The 17,610-nt window shown below is 43.8% G+C and overlaps 1 protein-coding gene across 2 annotated transcripts in view; it reads left to right on the top strand.

The window, feature by feature from the left end:
• The window catches only part of LOC124776573 (farnesol dehydrogenase-like), a 129,383-nt gene that overhangs the window by 86,785 nt on the left and 24,988 nt on the right, over positions 1–17,610 (top strand). Inside the window, exons 1-2 of one of the 2 annotated variants that reach the window (XM_047251619.1) lie at positions 2,539–2,748; positions 11,257–11,419. In XM_047251619.1, the coding sequence (XP_047107575.1) occupies positions 2,611–2,748; positions 11,257–11,419 (301 nt within the window). In that variant the 5' untranslated portion in view covers positions 2,539–2,610. Of the gene's footprint in view, positions 1–2,538; positions 2,749–11,256; positions 11,420–17,610 lie in introns of those variants that run through there. The other variant, XM_047251620.1, reaches the window with a different exon arrangement.

Genomic DNA, 17,610 nt, shown 5'->3' with positions numbered 1-17,610 from the left:
CCTTTTTGAATCAGAAGAATTACCCAAAAAAATAATACCATACGACATAAGCGTATGAAAATATGCAATGTAGACTACTTTTCGTGTTGAAGTGTCACTTACTTCAGATACTGTTCTAATGGTAAATAAAGCAGTATTTAGTTTCTTAACAAGATCCTGGACATGGGCTTTCCACAACAGCTTACTATCTATCCGAACGCCTAGGAACTTGAACTGTTCCGTCTCGCTTATAATACGCCCATTCTGTCTGATCAAAATATCGGTTCTTGTTGAATTGTGAGTTAGAAACTGTTAAAACTGAGTCTTACTGTGATTTTGCATCACATTATTTTCCACAAGCCATGAACTTATTTCATGAACTACATTATTTGATACTGTTTCAATATTACATACAAGATCTTTCACTACCAAGCTGGTGTCATCAGCAAACAGAAATATTTTTGAATCACCTGTAATACTAGAAGGCATATCATTTATACGTATAAATAAGAAACAGCAGTGGCCCCAGCACCGACCCTTGGGGAACGCCCCACTTAACAGTGCCCCATTGGGACGGAACATCACTACCACTCTCAATATTGCAGAGAATTACCTTCCGCTTTCTGTTCTTAAAGTAAGAGGCGAACCAATTGTAAGTTACTCCTCTTACTCCATAATGGTCCAACTTCTGCAGTAATATTTTGTGGTCAGCACAGACAAGAGACTTCGTTACATCAAAGAAAACACCTAGCGTTCGCAACCTTTTATTTAATCCGTCCAAAACCTCACAGAGAAAAGAGAATATAGCATTTTCAGTTGTTAAACCATTTCTAAAACCAAACTGAACATTTGACAGCAAATTATGTGAATTTAAATGCTCCAGTAACCTTGTATATTACAACCTTCTCGAAAACTTTAGCAAACACCGATGGCATAGAAATAGGTCTAAAATTGTCAACATTATCAATGTCTCCCTTTTTATAAAGTGGCTTCACTACCGAGTACTTTAATCGGTCTGGAAACCGACCACTCCTAAAGGAAAAGTTACAGATATGGCTAAGTACTGGGCTAACATACATAGAACAACACTTCAGTATTCTGCTAGATACCCCGTCATATCCATGAGAGTTCTTGGTCTTTAGTTATTTAATTATTAACTCAATCTCCCTGTTGTCAGTATCATGGAGGAACATTTCAGGTAACAGTCTCGGAACACTTTTTTCTAAGAGCGCTATATGATTCCCTGTTGGGACTAGGTTTCTATTTAGTTCACCTGCTATATTCAGAAAGTGATTATTAAATACTGTACATGTACGCGACTTATCAGTAACACGGACATTCCCACTACGCACTGATTCTTTATCCTCGACCTGTCTCTGCAGACCAGCCACTTCCTGTACGACTGACCATATGGTTTTAATTTTATCCTGAGACTTAGCTATTCTGTCTGCATACCACATACTTTTTGCCTTCCTAATAACATTTTTAAGCACCTTACAATACTGTGTGTAATGGGCTGCTGCATTTAGATGTTTCTAACGTTTTGATATAATTGCCACTTTGTTCTACCAGATATTCTTATCCCTCTAGTCAGCCACTCAGGCTGCCTGTTGTGCTAGTACCCTGTTTTGAACGTTCTAACGGAAAGCAACTTTCAAAGAGCACGAGAAAAATCTTGAGAACAGCATTATATTTAACGTCTACTGTATCAGCGCTATAAACATCTTGCCACTCTTGTTCCTTGATAAGGTTTACAAAGGTCTCTGCAGCAACTGGACCAGATTTCCTAAACAGCTGATGACTATATTTAACACGTGTTGCAGCACAAAAATCTTTTAGAGTTAAAATTTGTGCATCATGATCTGAAAGGCCATTCACCTTTTTGCTAACAGAATGCCCTTCTAGTAATGATGAATGAAAAAAAATGTTGTCTATGGTTGTTCTACTGTTCCCTTGCACTCTTGTTGGAAAGAATACGGTTTGCATAAGATTATATGAATTAAGGAGGTCTACCAGCATCCTCTTCCTTGCACAATCACTTATACAATTAATATTGAAGTCACCACATATAACTAACTTTTTGTATTTCCAATAAAGTGAACCAAGAACCTCCTCTAGCTTTAACAAAAATGTTGTGAACTCGGAGTCTGGGGATCTATAAATAACAACAGTTAGAAGTTTAGCTCCATTAAATTTAACCACACCTGCACAACATTCAAACACCTTTCCAGTGCAGTACTTTGAAACATCAATTGACTCAAATGGGTTGCCGTTTTTCACATACATGGCTACTCCCCCACTTATGTAAAATCTTTCTACATCTCCTTATAACCGAAGTATCTCGATGATATGTCAAATAAGACAATTAGTATGTCGTGACTGAAGTATTGTGCAACGACGTAGGATAAGAACTTCGCCTGACGCAAATCTGTTTAAGAGTGTACAGAGTACAAGGTTGTCTTGCCGGGCTACACAGAATTCCAGAGATAAACGTACCATTGACCTTTGCGCGTGCCGTAATACCCTTATCGTTAAATCGCCAAATCGCTGGTACTCGCCGGGAGGTTCGCAGACTCCGTCGACTCGTCTAGCTAGTCTCACAGCCGAGCCAGTAAGTTGGCTCACACAGCGATGGGCATCGAGAAATACAAGGGACGCGTAGCACTGGTTACTGGCGCCAGTGTAGGCATTGGTGCTGCCATAGTGCAGGCGCTGCTAAAGCATGGACTCACCGTCGTGGGAATGGCCAGGAGGGTCGAGAAGATTAAGGTAAGGACTCTTCACCACGGCACTGTATTTGGGATAATACATCCGTTGTCAAGGTAGCGTTTAAATGCTCAGGCACTATCCTGAGTGGCCGAGCGGCTCTAGGCCCTTCAGTCCGGAACCGCGCTGCTGCTACGGTCGCGGGTTCGAATCCTGCCTCGAGCATGGATGTGTATGATGTCCTTAGGTTAATTAGGTTTAAGTAGTTCTAAGTCTAGGGGACTGGTGACCTCCCATGTTAAGTCCAACAGTGTTCAGAGCCATTACAACCATTTTTGAACCACTATCCTGAGGCCATCGCTAATTGGTAATATTTAATAAAAAGATACCTAAGGTTGTTAACAGTAGTATCAGATGCGTGACTGGGACAAACAGCGATGTGGTTGCCAGTTGAAGTGTAATAAAAGCTTTTAGCGAGTGGGTGAACTGCAGACGTTCGTCCAGTAAAGGTACCGCTTTCACTTTCTTTTGTGCAAAGAGATTCTCATGTGGCCAACATCAAACCACGATTGATTTGCTTAATTTCCATACGTTTTTTGTTGGCACTGTCAATGGTGACAGAAATGCAGATCAAACTAAATCGAATGACGAAAAGCGGCTTTTCAAAGGTAAGTACAACAAAGATGTATCACGGCTACAATACTCGTAAGGTGCGCGTTTTCCAGTAGTGCTACGCTGCAGGTAAGATTTGTACATGACTGAGTCATTTCCTGTGGAGTATACAGATCTCCAAGCCATTATGCTTATTTTAAATCAGTCACAATCAGGAAACAGTACTATTAGGACCTATGACACGGGCAACGATTATGGTGCCATTCATATTTAAGGGGTGACCAAATGTTAAAAAGATTATCGCAGAAAATAAAAACGGATTTCCTTCCTTAAACATATAAGTGAATCGTTAATTTTCCGCAAGACTTAGCACCAAATCTAAGTTTTTCGGGACACTACCAGTGGGCGTACGACGAAGCCGTTTCACGACACCGCTGCAGCATAATTGATTAAAACAATCAGTAACATAATAATGTGCATTACAAAACCTAAAACGTATTGGTATTCTGCCCTTATTTTCCTAAAACGAAACAAAAAGTTACCGAGATCTCAGCTATGATACCATTACGAAGCGAAACGCCCTAGCGTCTATATCTACAAAGCTTTACACCACGACCATTCCAGATATCGAATGCAAAAAAAATGGTTCAAATGGCTCTGAGCACTATGGGACTCAACTGCTGAGGTCATAAGTCCCCTAGAACTTAGAACTACTTAAACCTAACTAACCTAAGGACAACACGAACATCCATGCCCGAGGCAGGATTCGAACCTGCGACTGTAGCGCCAGAACCGCTCGGCCACCAGCGGCCGGCTATCGAATGCAGTTTGTTTAGATGTCCGTGAATCGCATACACAAAATCCAGGATTATTTTCAACGCGATCTGTCTCTACTGCCAATGTAATGACATTGATAATTTGCAGAGCGCTTATCGATATATCTTTAATCCGTTCCGTAGTAGTGTAGAGCCTTTGGGAATAATGCACGTTGACGGCAAAAGTTCCGTTTTGTATATCTCAGTACTCACTCCAAATCCATTTACAATCTGTGGTGAGCAAATATGATTTTCTTAAAGTGCGGTACCAAACGCTCGGAGCCAGGCACTGGTGATCACAAGAAGCGAAGTGTGTAGAGACCTGCTGACACCGTTTTTAATTTTTGTTTATTGGCTATCGGAACATGCCCCTGCAACCATGTCAACACTTGACATTAGTACAGTTTGTTTTGACAGCTCAGAGTGCGCCATACATTACTTTTTTTAAGTCTCACCTTTTACGAAAAACAGCACTATGGCGCTTAACATCGGAGGTCATAAGTCCCCTAGAACTTAAAACTACTTAAACCTAACTAACCTAAGGACGTCACACACATCCATGCCCGAGGCAGGATTCGAACGTGCGACCGTAGCAGTCGTGCGATTCCGAACTAAAGCGCCTAGAGCCGCTCGGCCACCGCGGCCGGCCCGCCTATTACGAAGTTACATGGGCTTAACAAGGGACAGATTCCGATATAAAACAAATTTAACATCCACAGTATAATGAAACGAGTAAACAAGGCGAAAATGTAACACAGGGTTCACGAGGTAGTATGCTATAAAAATTCTACTGGTAACTCAATAAGAAATCAAACGAAACTGTATGATTCCAGAGACCTTTTCAAGTCTCAAACGTCTGTGATGTATGTGTACAAACTGAAGTGACGAATGAAATCTTTTAGCAAGGCTGAGATTCGAGCTCATGTCTCCAGCACACTAGGCAGACGCACTTGATGCTACCCCATCCTGGCACAGTGGCTTTCCACGACAGTATGGACTATCCTAGGATGCCTCCTTCCTCAGTCCAAATTCCCTTTCACACCTCATCCCACTTGTTATCCCCCTAAACTCAAAAGCATTGCAGATACTCTCCAATTGTGTTGGAATAGCATCTGAGCATCGAAAATAACAGGGGATCCTGGACTGATGCGTGGCTGGGAATTTGCATTGAGAAGGGAGGCGTGGTAGGTGGTCTGTGTAGTTGTGCAAAGCCAATGTGCCAGGGTGGCGTAGTGGTTAGCGCATCTGCCTCGTGAACGGGAGACCTGGGTTTGAATGCCGCCCTTGGTACAAATTTTCAATCGTCGTCTCACTCTGAATATATAGATCACAATTACAAATGATAAATCGTCATTGGTAAACATTCAATCCATATTAATGACTATTAATCTAAATTAGCAAATCATCTTTTATATGTCCTGCATGAATTATTTCAAAAACTGCGTAAAGAGAATTGAATATTTGTGTAGGTCTATAAGTACCATCTAGACAGAAAATGAGAACAGGACACAAGAGCGACATTTGCGCATTACAGCCACACGTATAGATACACCAGTATTCAGACACATGAATACAGGAGTGACATTCATTTATAGACTGAGCGTTCCATATACCCCTGAGTAGCACGTGTGATTATGGTCAGTTAAGGAGTGACATTCATTTATAGACTGAGCGTTCCATATACCCCTGAGCAGCACGTGGGAATATGGTCAGTTAATTGTGCTTCGTCTTCCCGTAGAATTTCAAATACCAAGAGCATTAGATTAGCAGCGTGTGGAGCTATGTCGTGATATTGGTGCTCTTGACGAACTAGTACTGTATTTTACACGTTGCTGTATCACTAGATTCTAACAAGGTTTGGAGGCTGTTCAGGAACTGATGACCACGAGCCCGAAGATTACTTGCAAGTACGTTTATGTGATACTTGCTCCGAGGACAGTGTACAAATGTATGGTTTGGATCCTCTTCCTTTTTGCAAACAGATAGAAGGGTGTTATAGCTATCATGAAGCTTCAATAAGTTTCAGTTAGATGAGAAATATAGGAATAGAGAAACTGACACCATTGTTTAGATAGGCAAGGCAAATGGCTACAAGAGAAGACGACTGAAAAAGTTTTTCGCAAAATAGAAAACAAAAAATCCTTTTATTCGTGTTAATACGAAATATATATCTCTACCATTTATGGCTCGTTGTCTCAAAAATTTGCACATGCTTTCAGTAAAGATTACATACAGGGAGGTTTTTGGACAAATACAAAGTTAGGCAAACTTCTGCGCCATAGTTTAGAGCCCCCCCCCCCCCCTCAAATACATTTAGTAATGCGGGAAAGGCCGGCCGGAGCGGCCGTGCGGTTCTTGGCGCTACAGTCTGGAACCGCGGGACCGCTACGGTCGCAGGTTCGAATCCTGCCTCGGGCATGGATGTGTGTGATGTCCTTAGGTTAGTTAGGTTTGTTGTTGTTGTTGTGGTCTTCAGTCCTGAGACTGGTTTGATGCAGCTCTCCATGCTACTCTATCCTGTACAAGCTTCTTCATCTCCCAGTACCTACTGCAACCTACATCCTTCTGAATCTGCTTAGTGTATTCATCTCTTGGTCTCCCTCTACGATTTTTACCCTCCACGCTGCCCTCCAATGCTAAATTTGTGATCCCTTGATGCCTCAAAACATGTCCTACCAACCGATCCCTTCTTCTAGTCAAGTTGTGCCACAAACTTCTCTTCTCCCCAATCCTATTCAATACCTCCTAATTAGTTACGTGATCTACCCACCTTATCTTCAGCATTCTTCTGTAGCACCACATTTCGAAAGCTTCTATTCTCTTCTTGTCCGAACTAGTTATCGTCCATGTTTCACTTCCATACATAGCTACACTCCATACAAATACTTTCAGAAACGACTTCCTGACACTTAAATCTATACTCGATGTTAACAAATTTCTTTTCTTCAGAAACGCTTTCCTTGCCATTGCCAGTTTACATTTTATATCCTCTCTACTTCGACCATCATCAGTTATTTTACTCCCTAAATAGCAAAGCTCCTTTACTACTTTAAGTGTCTCATTTCCTAATCTAATTCCCGCAGCATCATCCGACTTAATTTGACTACATTCCATTATCCTCGTTTTGCTTTTGTTGATGTTCATCTTATATCCTCCTTTCAAGACACTGTCCATTCCGTTCAACTGCTCTACCAAGTCCTTTGCTGTCTCTGACAGAATTACAATGTCATCGGCGAATCTCAAAGTTTTTACTTCTTCTCCATGAATTTTAATACCTAATCCGAATTTTTCTTTTGTTTCCTTTACTGCTTGCTCAATATACAGATTGAATAACATCGGGGAGAGGCTACAACCCTGTCTCACTCCTTTCCCAACCACTGCTTCCCTTTCATGCCCCTCGACTCTTATAACTGCCATCTGGTTTCTGTACAAATTGTAAATAGCCTTTCGCTCCCTGTATTTTACCTCTGCCACCTTCAGAATTTGAAAGTGAGTATTCCAGATAACATTGTCAAAAGCTTTCTATAAGTCTACAAATGCTAGAAACGTAGGTTTGCTTTTTCTTAATCTTTTTTCTAAGATAAGTCGTAATGTTAGTATTGCCTCACGTGTTCCAACATTTCTACGGAATCCAAACTGATCTTCCCCGAGGTCCGCTTCTACCAGTTTTTCCATTCGTCTGTAAAGAATTCGCGTTAGTATTTTGCAGCTGTGACTTATTAAACTGATAGTTCGGTAATTTTCACATTTGTCAACACCTGCTTTCTTTGGGATTGGAATTATTATATTCTTCTTGAAGTCTGAGGGTATTTCGCCTGTCTCATACATCTTGCTCACCAGATGGTAGAGTTTTGTCATGACTGGCTCTCCCAAGGCCATCAGTAGTTCTAATGGAATGTTGTCTACTCCCGGGGCCTTGTTTCGACTCAGGTCTTTCACTGCTCCGTCAAACTCTTCACGCAGTATCTTATCTCCCATTTCGTCTTCATCTACATCCTCTTCCATTTCCATAATATTGTCCTCAAGTACATCGCCCTTGTATAAACCCTCTATATACTCCTTCCACCTTTCTGCCTTCCCTTCTTTGCTTAGAACTGTGTTGCCATCTGAGCTCTTGATATTCATACAAGTGGTTCTCTTCTCTCCAAAGGTTTAAGTAGTTCTAAGTTCTAGGGGACTGATGACCTAAGATGTTAAGTCCCATAGTGCTCAGAGCCATAACCATTTGAACCCAAATCTCTGTGTGGTAGAATAACTATGGTGTACGCGTACCTGGAAACGGTGTGGAAACGGTGTTTGCGCAGTAATCACCGACACAGGGTAACTGAGGCGGATTAACGGATACCAGCCCGCATTGGTTGAGTTAGATGGAAAACGGCCTTTAATTGTTTACTCTGTACCAGGCCTGGATAAGTTAATGCCATTCATGCAGAAATTCTAGTAGTGGATGACGTTTGGGAGAAAACGTGGGAGCGTCGTCGTGGTGTTAACTATGATTTCGTCGGTTGTTCCGCCCTCGGTGGCGGCGACGCTCCATGACGACTACGTGTTCTGAGAACTCTCACTGCGGTTCGCGTGGCCGTCTGTTGACCGGTTTTGCTTGACGTGTACGACATGCAGCGGGCTGGGCGCTTATACGTAAGTTATTTCTGAGATTCATAAATTGACATTTCACGACGTGTACTCCTCCGTTTTACGGTCGTACGCATATGGCTCATGTCGGGCCGTTCGCAGTTGCTTCGTATGTTACATTACGCTGTCAGTCAGTGTCTGTTTATTGATTTATTCTTGTTTTATTCGGTCACTCCCTGTTTACCAGGTGTGGTTCTGGTTAACACAAAGAATCTTTACACTGAAAAGAAAACCCTCTGCTGCTTACAACGGGGACAGATGAAAATGTGTGCCCCGACTGGGACTCGAACCCGGGATCTCCTGCTTACATGGCAGACGCTCTATCCATCTGAACCACCGAGGACTCAAAGGATAGTGCGACTGCAGGGATTTATCTCTGGCACACCTCCCGCAAAACCCACATTCTCGACGTACTGTCCCGCACTAGATTCGTAGTGTCCCCGCCCATTATACTCGTTACTCGCGGCGCGTTGCCGTTCCCCTAAGAGTTCGGTCACTGTTTGTGCATCCGCACAGAATCAGAAGATGGTCACTATGTCAACATCTGTTTTCATATCATTATAATTTCATTCTAATAAGCTGCATGGTCACCGGTGGTATCTGTTCTTTTGGACATGTCCGAAAGAACAGATACCATAGGTGGTGTCACCGCCAGACACCGCACTTGCTAGCTGGTAGCCTTTAAATCGGCCGCGGTCCGTTAGTATACGTCGGACCCGCGTGTCGCCACTATCAGTGACTGCAGACCGAGCGCCGCCACACGGCAGGTCTAGAGAGACTTCCTGGCACTCGCCCCAGTTGTACAGCCGACTTTGCTAGCGATGGTTCACTGACAAAATACGCTCTCATTTGCCGAGACGATAGTTAGCATAGCCTTCAGCTATCCTTGATTTAATTCTACTACTTTTCATTAGCTTTCTTTTACTTTTGTTGATGTGCCTCCTACAACTCTCTTCTCAAGACACTGTTCATTCTGCTACATTCCTGCTTCTTTCAAAACTAAAATGTACTGATTTATTTTTTTCTAGTTGCAATTCACGTCCTGAATTTCTCCTTGGTTTCCTTTACTGCATGCTGAATGTGCAGACCGAAAAACACTAGCAATGGGCTACAAACTTTCCTCACTCGCTTTGCAAGTGCTGCTTTCCTTTCTGTTTTTCGACACTTATAATAAACATTTTGCTTTCTGGAAGAATCTAGTTACAAATGCACCACAAAATACGGGAACCCTGATTTTATGACTTGATCTCATATATCATGTTTGGAATGCTCACTATAGCCGTGCTGTAGCTTGCATCATTTTAACTCAGACCCAGAGTGTGGTGTCACCGCCAGACACCACACTTGCTAGGTGTTAGCCTTTAAATCGGCCGCAGTCCGTTAGTATACGTCGGACCCGCGTGTCGCCACTATCAGTGATTGCAGACCGAGTGCCGCCACACGGCAGATCTAGTCTAGAGAGACTCCCTAGCACTCGCACCAGTTGTACAGCCGACTTTGCTAGCGATGGTTCACTATCTACAGACGCTCTCAATTGCTGAGACGACAGTTTAGCATAGCTTCAACTACGTCATTTGCTACGACCTAGCAAGGCGCCAGTACCAGCTACTATTGATACTGTAATCATGTACCGTCAAGAGCGACGCTCATCATTAATGGATTAAAGATAAGTATTTCTCCATCTACGTCCGTTCTTCTAAAGTCTGATTTCCTTGTCCTGTTCCAGACCTCACGCCAGCCTGCGTGAGCTAAAACGCGTGCCTTTCGGCTTCCTCTAGTACCCGGTGTTGGCTCTCCTGCCAACCCACAACACCATATGTATAAGACTCACTGGCCACTTGACCTCGGTGGTCCAGATCGATAGAGCGTCTGCCATGTAAGCAGGAGATCCCAGGTTCGAGTCCCAGTCGGGGCACACATTTTCATCTGTCCCCGTTGACGTACGTCAACGCCTGTAAGCAGCTAAGGGTTTTCATTTGGTTGTAATTTCATTCTAATGAGCTGCATGGGGAGCGATGGTATCTGTTCTTTCGGACATGTCCGAAAGAACAGATACCATCTTAGTAAAATACAGAGAATATTTTCATGCCTCATCCACAGGGGATCCCGCATGCTACTTGATAACTTTGCGGCTTTATAACATGGCTGGCATGATTTTCTCGTAAGCAATTGAGGTATGACCAGATAGATGGACTTTTAGTGTTAGTTAATATTATACAGTATGTCTCTTGTTTCCCTCGTTTTTTGTAGCCCCTGAAGATGGGATTTAGGTCCTGAAACCTGGGCTGTGTGTACTATCTTAACCAAATAAACGATTTCTCAAGTACAACTGGAGAATATTTATTCAAATTACGTAAATCGTTCTTTTCAAAAATTCGACGTAGTCATGAGAACGTTCGAAATGTCACGCACAGCAAAACACGAAAGACTAGGCTGTACTAAGAGTGAGAGATCTGCTTTGATCATTTTCTTCTTTTCTCGTGTATAGTATGGAATTTGTGCCTCACAACAGGAGCTGGCGCTCAAAGACGCGCCAGGGAAGCTGCACGCGATCGCCGGGGATGTGAGCGACGAAGCCAGCATCCTGGCTGCCTTCAAGTGGGTCAAGGACAACCTGGGCGGCGTCGACGTCCTCATCAACAACGCTGGTGTATTCCCCTTTACTAGCCTTACAGGTAAGAGAAACATTTTGGATTAGCTTACCTGACTGTTTTGAAGAACATTTGATATTCCCAAGCCATTTAAAATCAATACAATCTCTCTTACTCAACATCTATATCCACATATGTACAAATTGAAACCTGGTAGTTAAGGAAGGCAGGATTCGGTTACAATTGTGGACGGGGTTGTAATCACTTACTATTGTTACTATTGTAGCCGAGCGGTTCTAGGCGCTTCAGTCCGGAACCGCGGGACTGTTACGGTCGCAGGTTCGAATCCTGCCTCAGGCATGGATGTGTGTGATGTCCTTAGGTTAGTTAGGTTTAAATAGTTCTAAGTTCTTGGGGACTGATGACCTCAGATGTTAAGTTCCATAGTCCTCAGAGCCATTTGTATTTGAACTACTGTTTGCCTTTTGCAATTACACATATTTATTTAAAAGGGTAATTCCAGACTAAGCAATAAATAAAGATATCAGACGTTATTAATGAAAGAATAAACAACTCTATAATTAATAGTGGCTTTCCGTGCGTTACAATTTACCAAATGAGCATAAAATACAAACACAGTAAATAATGTTTTAAAAACAAGCAAATGTGAGCCCAGTTAGAATTTTAAGGCAAGTGACCACGGCTGAAGGCTTTAAACGCTAAGAACGGCAATTATAAAAAACAGCGATGCAATAGCAAGGTTAATTTAAAAAGTCAGGCAACTGATCACGAAACGGGTGAGACAAAATGCTGGTAAACTTGGTAGCACAACCTTTACACCTACTGTAACGCCAAGAATTTCAATTACATAAAAAATTTAAATAAAACATAGAGGTTAGCAGCAAATACAGCAGCAAAGGTTAATTTAAAAACACATGTCACCAAACAGGTGAGACAAAATTATGGTAAACTTGGTAGCACGATCATTTATACGTGCTGTAACGCCAAGAATAGCAATTATATAAAAAATTTAGAAACATACAATAAAACAACAAATAGAATAATAAAATACAAGGACCAATCACAGACGGCGCACCAGGAATCGACCTCTGAGAGGTTCGGGCCAAAAACAGTTTCGCGAGCGATGAGAAAGGCAGTTAAGAATTGCATTCACTTAAGATGGTAACTCAGACTAGTGGGAGTCTAACGAATGACTAATGATAATCTGCTGAAACTACCTAACGTCTGATAACCAATGCAACGATGGTACACCACGCCAAAGCCGGAACCGGTGGTCAGCACTACGACCTCAGAAAGTTGTGCTTAGAGCGTCCGAAAGGAGAAAGGAACCACTACTACCAGAGTAGAAGAAACACCAACTGACCTACAAATCGAGGAAACTGTCAAAACTACACGCCTTACCGGAAAGCAGCGCCAAGGCGAGGAAACGTACACTGCCGTTACATACAGTAACCTCTAGGGCCGCTCACCGGAGCGTTAGCGGTCAGCAGGCAGGAAAAGTACCGCTAGTTGAACTTAATAAATAGTAAAACATAGAATGCAGCGATTAGTAACAAGAAGTCGAGGAAAGCTAATTAGATCCGCCTTCCCCAAGCATTCGACTCTCTGCTCTTTGTCTCGGTGACACTGCGAGCAGCAACACAAACCCAAGTCACTGGAGAATCGCGAGATATCACAATGGTGGAGGTTTCACTGCTAGGATTAAAATCCACACAACTTTTGATGGATCCGGATGACGACTAGATCGTGTACCCTCGCGACCGCAGCCCTTCCATCAGGCATTGCATGCGTGCCGCCAGCAGACCCGGCGTGTTCGCGAACTGCCCTCTTGGCTCCTCCGGAGTCCTCTACCGAACTACTCAGTCACACGACCCGGAAGAACAACAACGTTACCCCAAAAATAGGGCCACACTTACTATATATCGATAACACCACTGCTGCCACTAGCGGACAAGCAACACTTGCGAAACCAAGTCAACACAAGAAGAATACAAGCAACCGCAACTATGTCAACTAAACGAAACAGTCTGGCCTCCAACAGAGGACGAAAACCTACAACAGTACGAATGCGAGCCGCAGCATAGCTCACACATACTCTGCAAACCACAGTACGGTTCGTAGCGAAGGATATTGGTACGAAATACTGTTCCACTTAGTGTGAATGTATGTGAAACGTAAAGTTTTCGATTACGCCCATCTAGCTGGGCTAAAATAACTCCCATACATGAGACTTGAATACTTGAAGTCTCCTGTACCTTGTACATAAGCCTACGACATAACTCTGTGGGCGTTTTGTAATGTATCAGGTTCCGTCGGCTGCTACACTTGTCACAAAAGAGGAGTATCTCCTGCAATGAAAGAGGCTCTGAGCTTTTGCGAGTTGTCATTTATGTGATGACTACTCACGACTCTGGAGAGTACCGCACCACAATCGATAGGCCGATCTCGAAACACTTGCAGTGCAGCAGGTACACGAGTTGGCAGTACGAACTATAAAAAGGTCAGCCGGGCGCCGCAGCTGCCAACCCATGGACATCATTTTATTATTAATTGTCGCCAATCTTTCTGATTGAAGATAACCTACGCCGTCCTCCTGCATTCCCACAATTTACATTGCACTCACTCATCTGTATGAGTAGGGACAGTTTCTTGGTTCCACTGTCTCCGTGGAGAGGTGTTCCGTATCGCCTCAAGTCACTGCTTCTCCAGGCTCAAATCCTGTGTGCTAGGGATCAGGGACGCAGGTAGTACGCGAGTCTTATGCTGCAGACTCTATGCCTCACAAATCAAGGCGCCATTGTTAACATCAATACCAACGGAGTTGCTTCGTTCTCGCTGTGGTTACGCGAGTATGACAACTGTGGCGCTGCAGTCGCATCACACTCGTCCACTCGTTCTCTCTTACTCAAGTGTGCAGGAGTGTAAGTCTAGCGGTGACTCGATATGGAAGATATGCGCACTGTACTGCTGCTGTTGACTCAATATGGAAGATAAGCGCACTGTACTGCTGCTGTTAAGTATCACTGACAAGGTGGAGTGACTCACCGTCGGGATCGGATGGCCTTTAACGAAGCTTTGTTTTGCGACACTGGAGGATGTAAGACGAAAATTAATACACTACTGGACATTAAAATTGCTGCACCAAGAAGAAATGCAGATGATAAAGGGGTATTCATTGGACAAATATACTAGAACTGACATGTGATTACATATTCACGCAATTTGGGTGCACAGATCCTGAGAAATCACCACCCAAAACAACCACCTCTGGCCGTAATAACGGCCTTGATACGTCTGGGCATTGAGTCAAACAGAGCTTGGATGGCGTGTACAGGTACAGCTGCCCATGCAGTTTCAACACGATACCACAGTTCATCAAGAGTAGTGACTGGCATATTGTGACGAGCCAGTTGCTCGGCCACCATTGACCAGACGTTTTCAATTGGTGAGAGATCTGGACTGGAGAATGTGCTGGCCAGGGCAGTAGTCGAACATTTTCTGTATCCAGAAAGGCCCGTACAGGACCTGCAACATGCGGTCGTGCGTTATCCTGCTGTAGTGTAGGGTTTCGCAGGGATCGAATGAAGCGTAGAGCCACGGGTCGTAACACATCTGAAATGTAACGTCCACTGTTCAAAGTGCCGTCAATGCGGACAAGAGGTGACGGAGACATGTAAGCAATTGGCACCCTATACCATCAAGCCGGGTGATACGCCAGAATGGCGATGACGAATACACTCTTCCAATGTGCTGTGCGTTCACCGCGATGTCGCCAAACACGGGTGCGACAATCGTGATGCAGTAAACAGAACCTGGATTCACCCGAAAAAATGACGTTTTGCCATTCCTGCGCCCAGGTTCGTCGTTGAGTACACCATCGCAGGCGCTCCTGTCTGTGATGCAGCGTTAAGGGTAACCACAGCCGTGGTCTCCGAGCTGATAGTACATGCTGCTGCAAACGTCGTCGAACTGTTCGTGCAGTTGGTTGTTGTCTTGCACACGTCCCCATCTGTTCACTCAGGGATCGAGATGTGGCTGCACGATCCGTTAGAGCCATGCGGATAAGATGGCTGTCATCTCGACTGCTAGTGATACGAGGCCGTTAGGATCCAGCACGGCGTTTCGTATTACCTTCCTGAACCCACCGATTCCATATTCTGCTAACGGTCACTGGATCTCGACCAACGCGAGCAGTAATGTCGCGATACTATAAACTGCAATCGCGATAGGCTACAAACCGACCTTTATCAAAGTCGGAAACGTGATGGTACGCATTTCTCCTCCTTACACGAGGCATCACAACAACGTTTCACGAGGCAACGCCGGTCAAGCGCTGTTTCTGTATGAGAAATCGGTTGGAAACTTTCCTCATGTCAGCACGTTGTAGGTGTCGCCACCGGCGCCAACCTTGTGTGAATTCTATGAAAAGCTAATCATTCGCATATCACAGCATCTTCTTCCTGTCGGTTAAATTTCGCGTCTGTGGCACGTCATCTTCGTGGTGTAGCAGTTTTAATGGCCAGTAGTGTAGAAGCAGTGCACATAACAGCAAATGTTTTGCGTTTGGGGAAAAAGGGATTGGAACAATTTTTTTGCTATAGTCCACACATAGGACGGAAAAAGTAAAAATTATGGCAAAGAAAACTGGTTGTATTCTTGTTTATCCCACTCCACCATGAGAAACAAATGTGCTACATCAAACGAAGACTGGGCGCAAAGCAACGTCATTGTTATTTCGCTGCGACCAGAAAATGCACTTTGGTCATTGTAACTTGCGTTTTTGGGCTAACAGCAACGATATAACTTATCACTCATTTCTATAGTTTTTTAGAGACTGCTATTAATTTATTTTAGTAATAAACCGCGATTTGAAGATTGCTCTTCATTCTCATTCATGTTTTCTCGTACTATCGTTACAGATTCGATAACGACTCGAAAGTGTACGTATGTCAGCGTAATTGCTAGACATTCCAGGAATAGACATTAAATATGTGTTACAGTCGATAGGTGTTGAGCTGGCACTTACTATCGACACCACACAGGTGTTCCTTCTATCGCACCAGTGAGGCGGAGGTATCAAGAAACACCCAGAAGATTTCTCCGCGCCGCCGTCGGCGGTCTGTCTTCAAATAGACCGACACAGGGACAGGGCAACGAGAAGCGGTTTTCTTTGAAGGTGCTTGAGTTGTATTACCAATGACAGTCTATTTCATAATAAGTGTTAGAGTTATTCTATAAGTGCGTATAAATGTATCTACACACTGACCCACAGTCACATGAAAGAAGAAGTTCTATAACAAAAGGTAAGTGTTCATTTTGACTGTAATACAAGTGTCTGACACAGCTGTTAGATCGGTTACTGCTGCTGCAATGGCAGGTTATCAAGATTGAAGTGGATTTGTACGTGGTCACAGCTTCTCCGGGGCAGTGATGGAGTGACGAGTTTCCCGTACGGCCATTTCACGAGTGTACCGTGAATATTAGGTATCCGGTAAAACATCAAATCTCCGACATCGCTGTGGCTGGACAAAGATGCTGCAAGAAAGGGACCACCGACGACAAAAGAGAATCGTTCAACGTGACAGAAGTGCAACACTTCCGCAGATTGCTGCAGATTTCAGTGCTGGGCCATCAACAAGTGTCGGCGGGTGAACCATTCAACAAAACATCATCGATATGGGCTTTCGGAGCCGAAGGCCAACTCGTGTACCCTCGATGACTGTACGACACAAAACTTTACGCCTCGCTGGAAACATGTTGCCTGGTCGGACGAGTCTCGTTTCAAGTTGTATATCGAGCGGATGGATGTGTAAGGGGATGGAGACAACCTCATGAATGCATGGACCCTGCATGTCAGCAGGCGACAGTTCAAGCTTGTTGAGGCTCCGTAATGGTGTGTAGTTGGAGCGATATGGGACCCTTGATACATCTAGATACGACCCAGACAGGTGGCACGTACGTAAGCATCTTATCTGATCACCTGCATTCACTCATGTCCATTGTGCATTCCGACGGACTGGGGCAATTTCAGCAGGACAATGCGACACCGCACACGTCCAGAACTGCTACAGAGTAGCTCCAGGAACGCTCTTCTGAGTTTAAACACTTCTGCTAGTCACAAAACTCTCCAGACATGAACTTTATAGAGCTTATCTGGGATGCCTTGCAGCGTGCTGTTCAGAAGAGATCTGCACCCCCTCGTACCCTTACGGATTTATGGACAGCCCTGCAGGATTCACTGTGTTAATTCCCTT

Source organism: Schistocerca piceifrons, chromosome 2 (assembly GCF_021461385.2).
Source record: "Schistocerca piceifrons isolate TAMUIC-IGC-003096 chromosome 2, iqSchPice1.1, whole genome shotgun sequence".
In the NCBI taxonomy this organism is placed as follows: domain Eukaryota; kingdom Metazoa; phylum Arthropoda; class Insecta; order Orthoptera; family Acrididae; genus Schistocerca; species Schistocerca piceifrons.
This window is presented reverse-complemented; position numbering and strand designations above follow the sequence as displayed.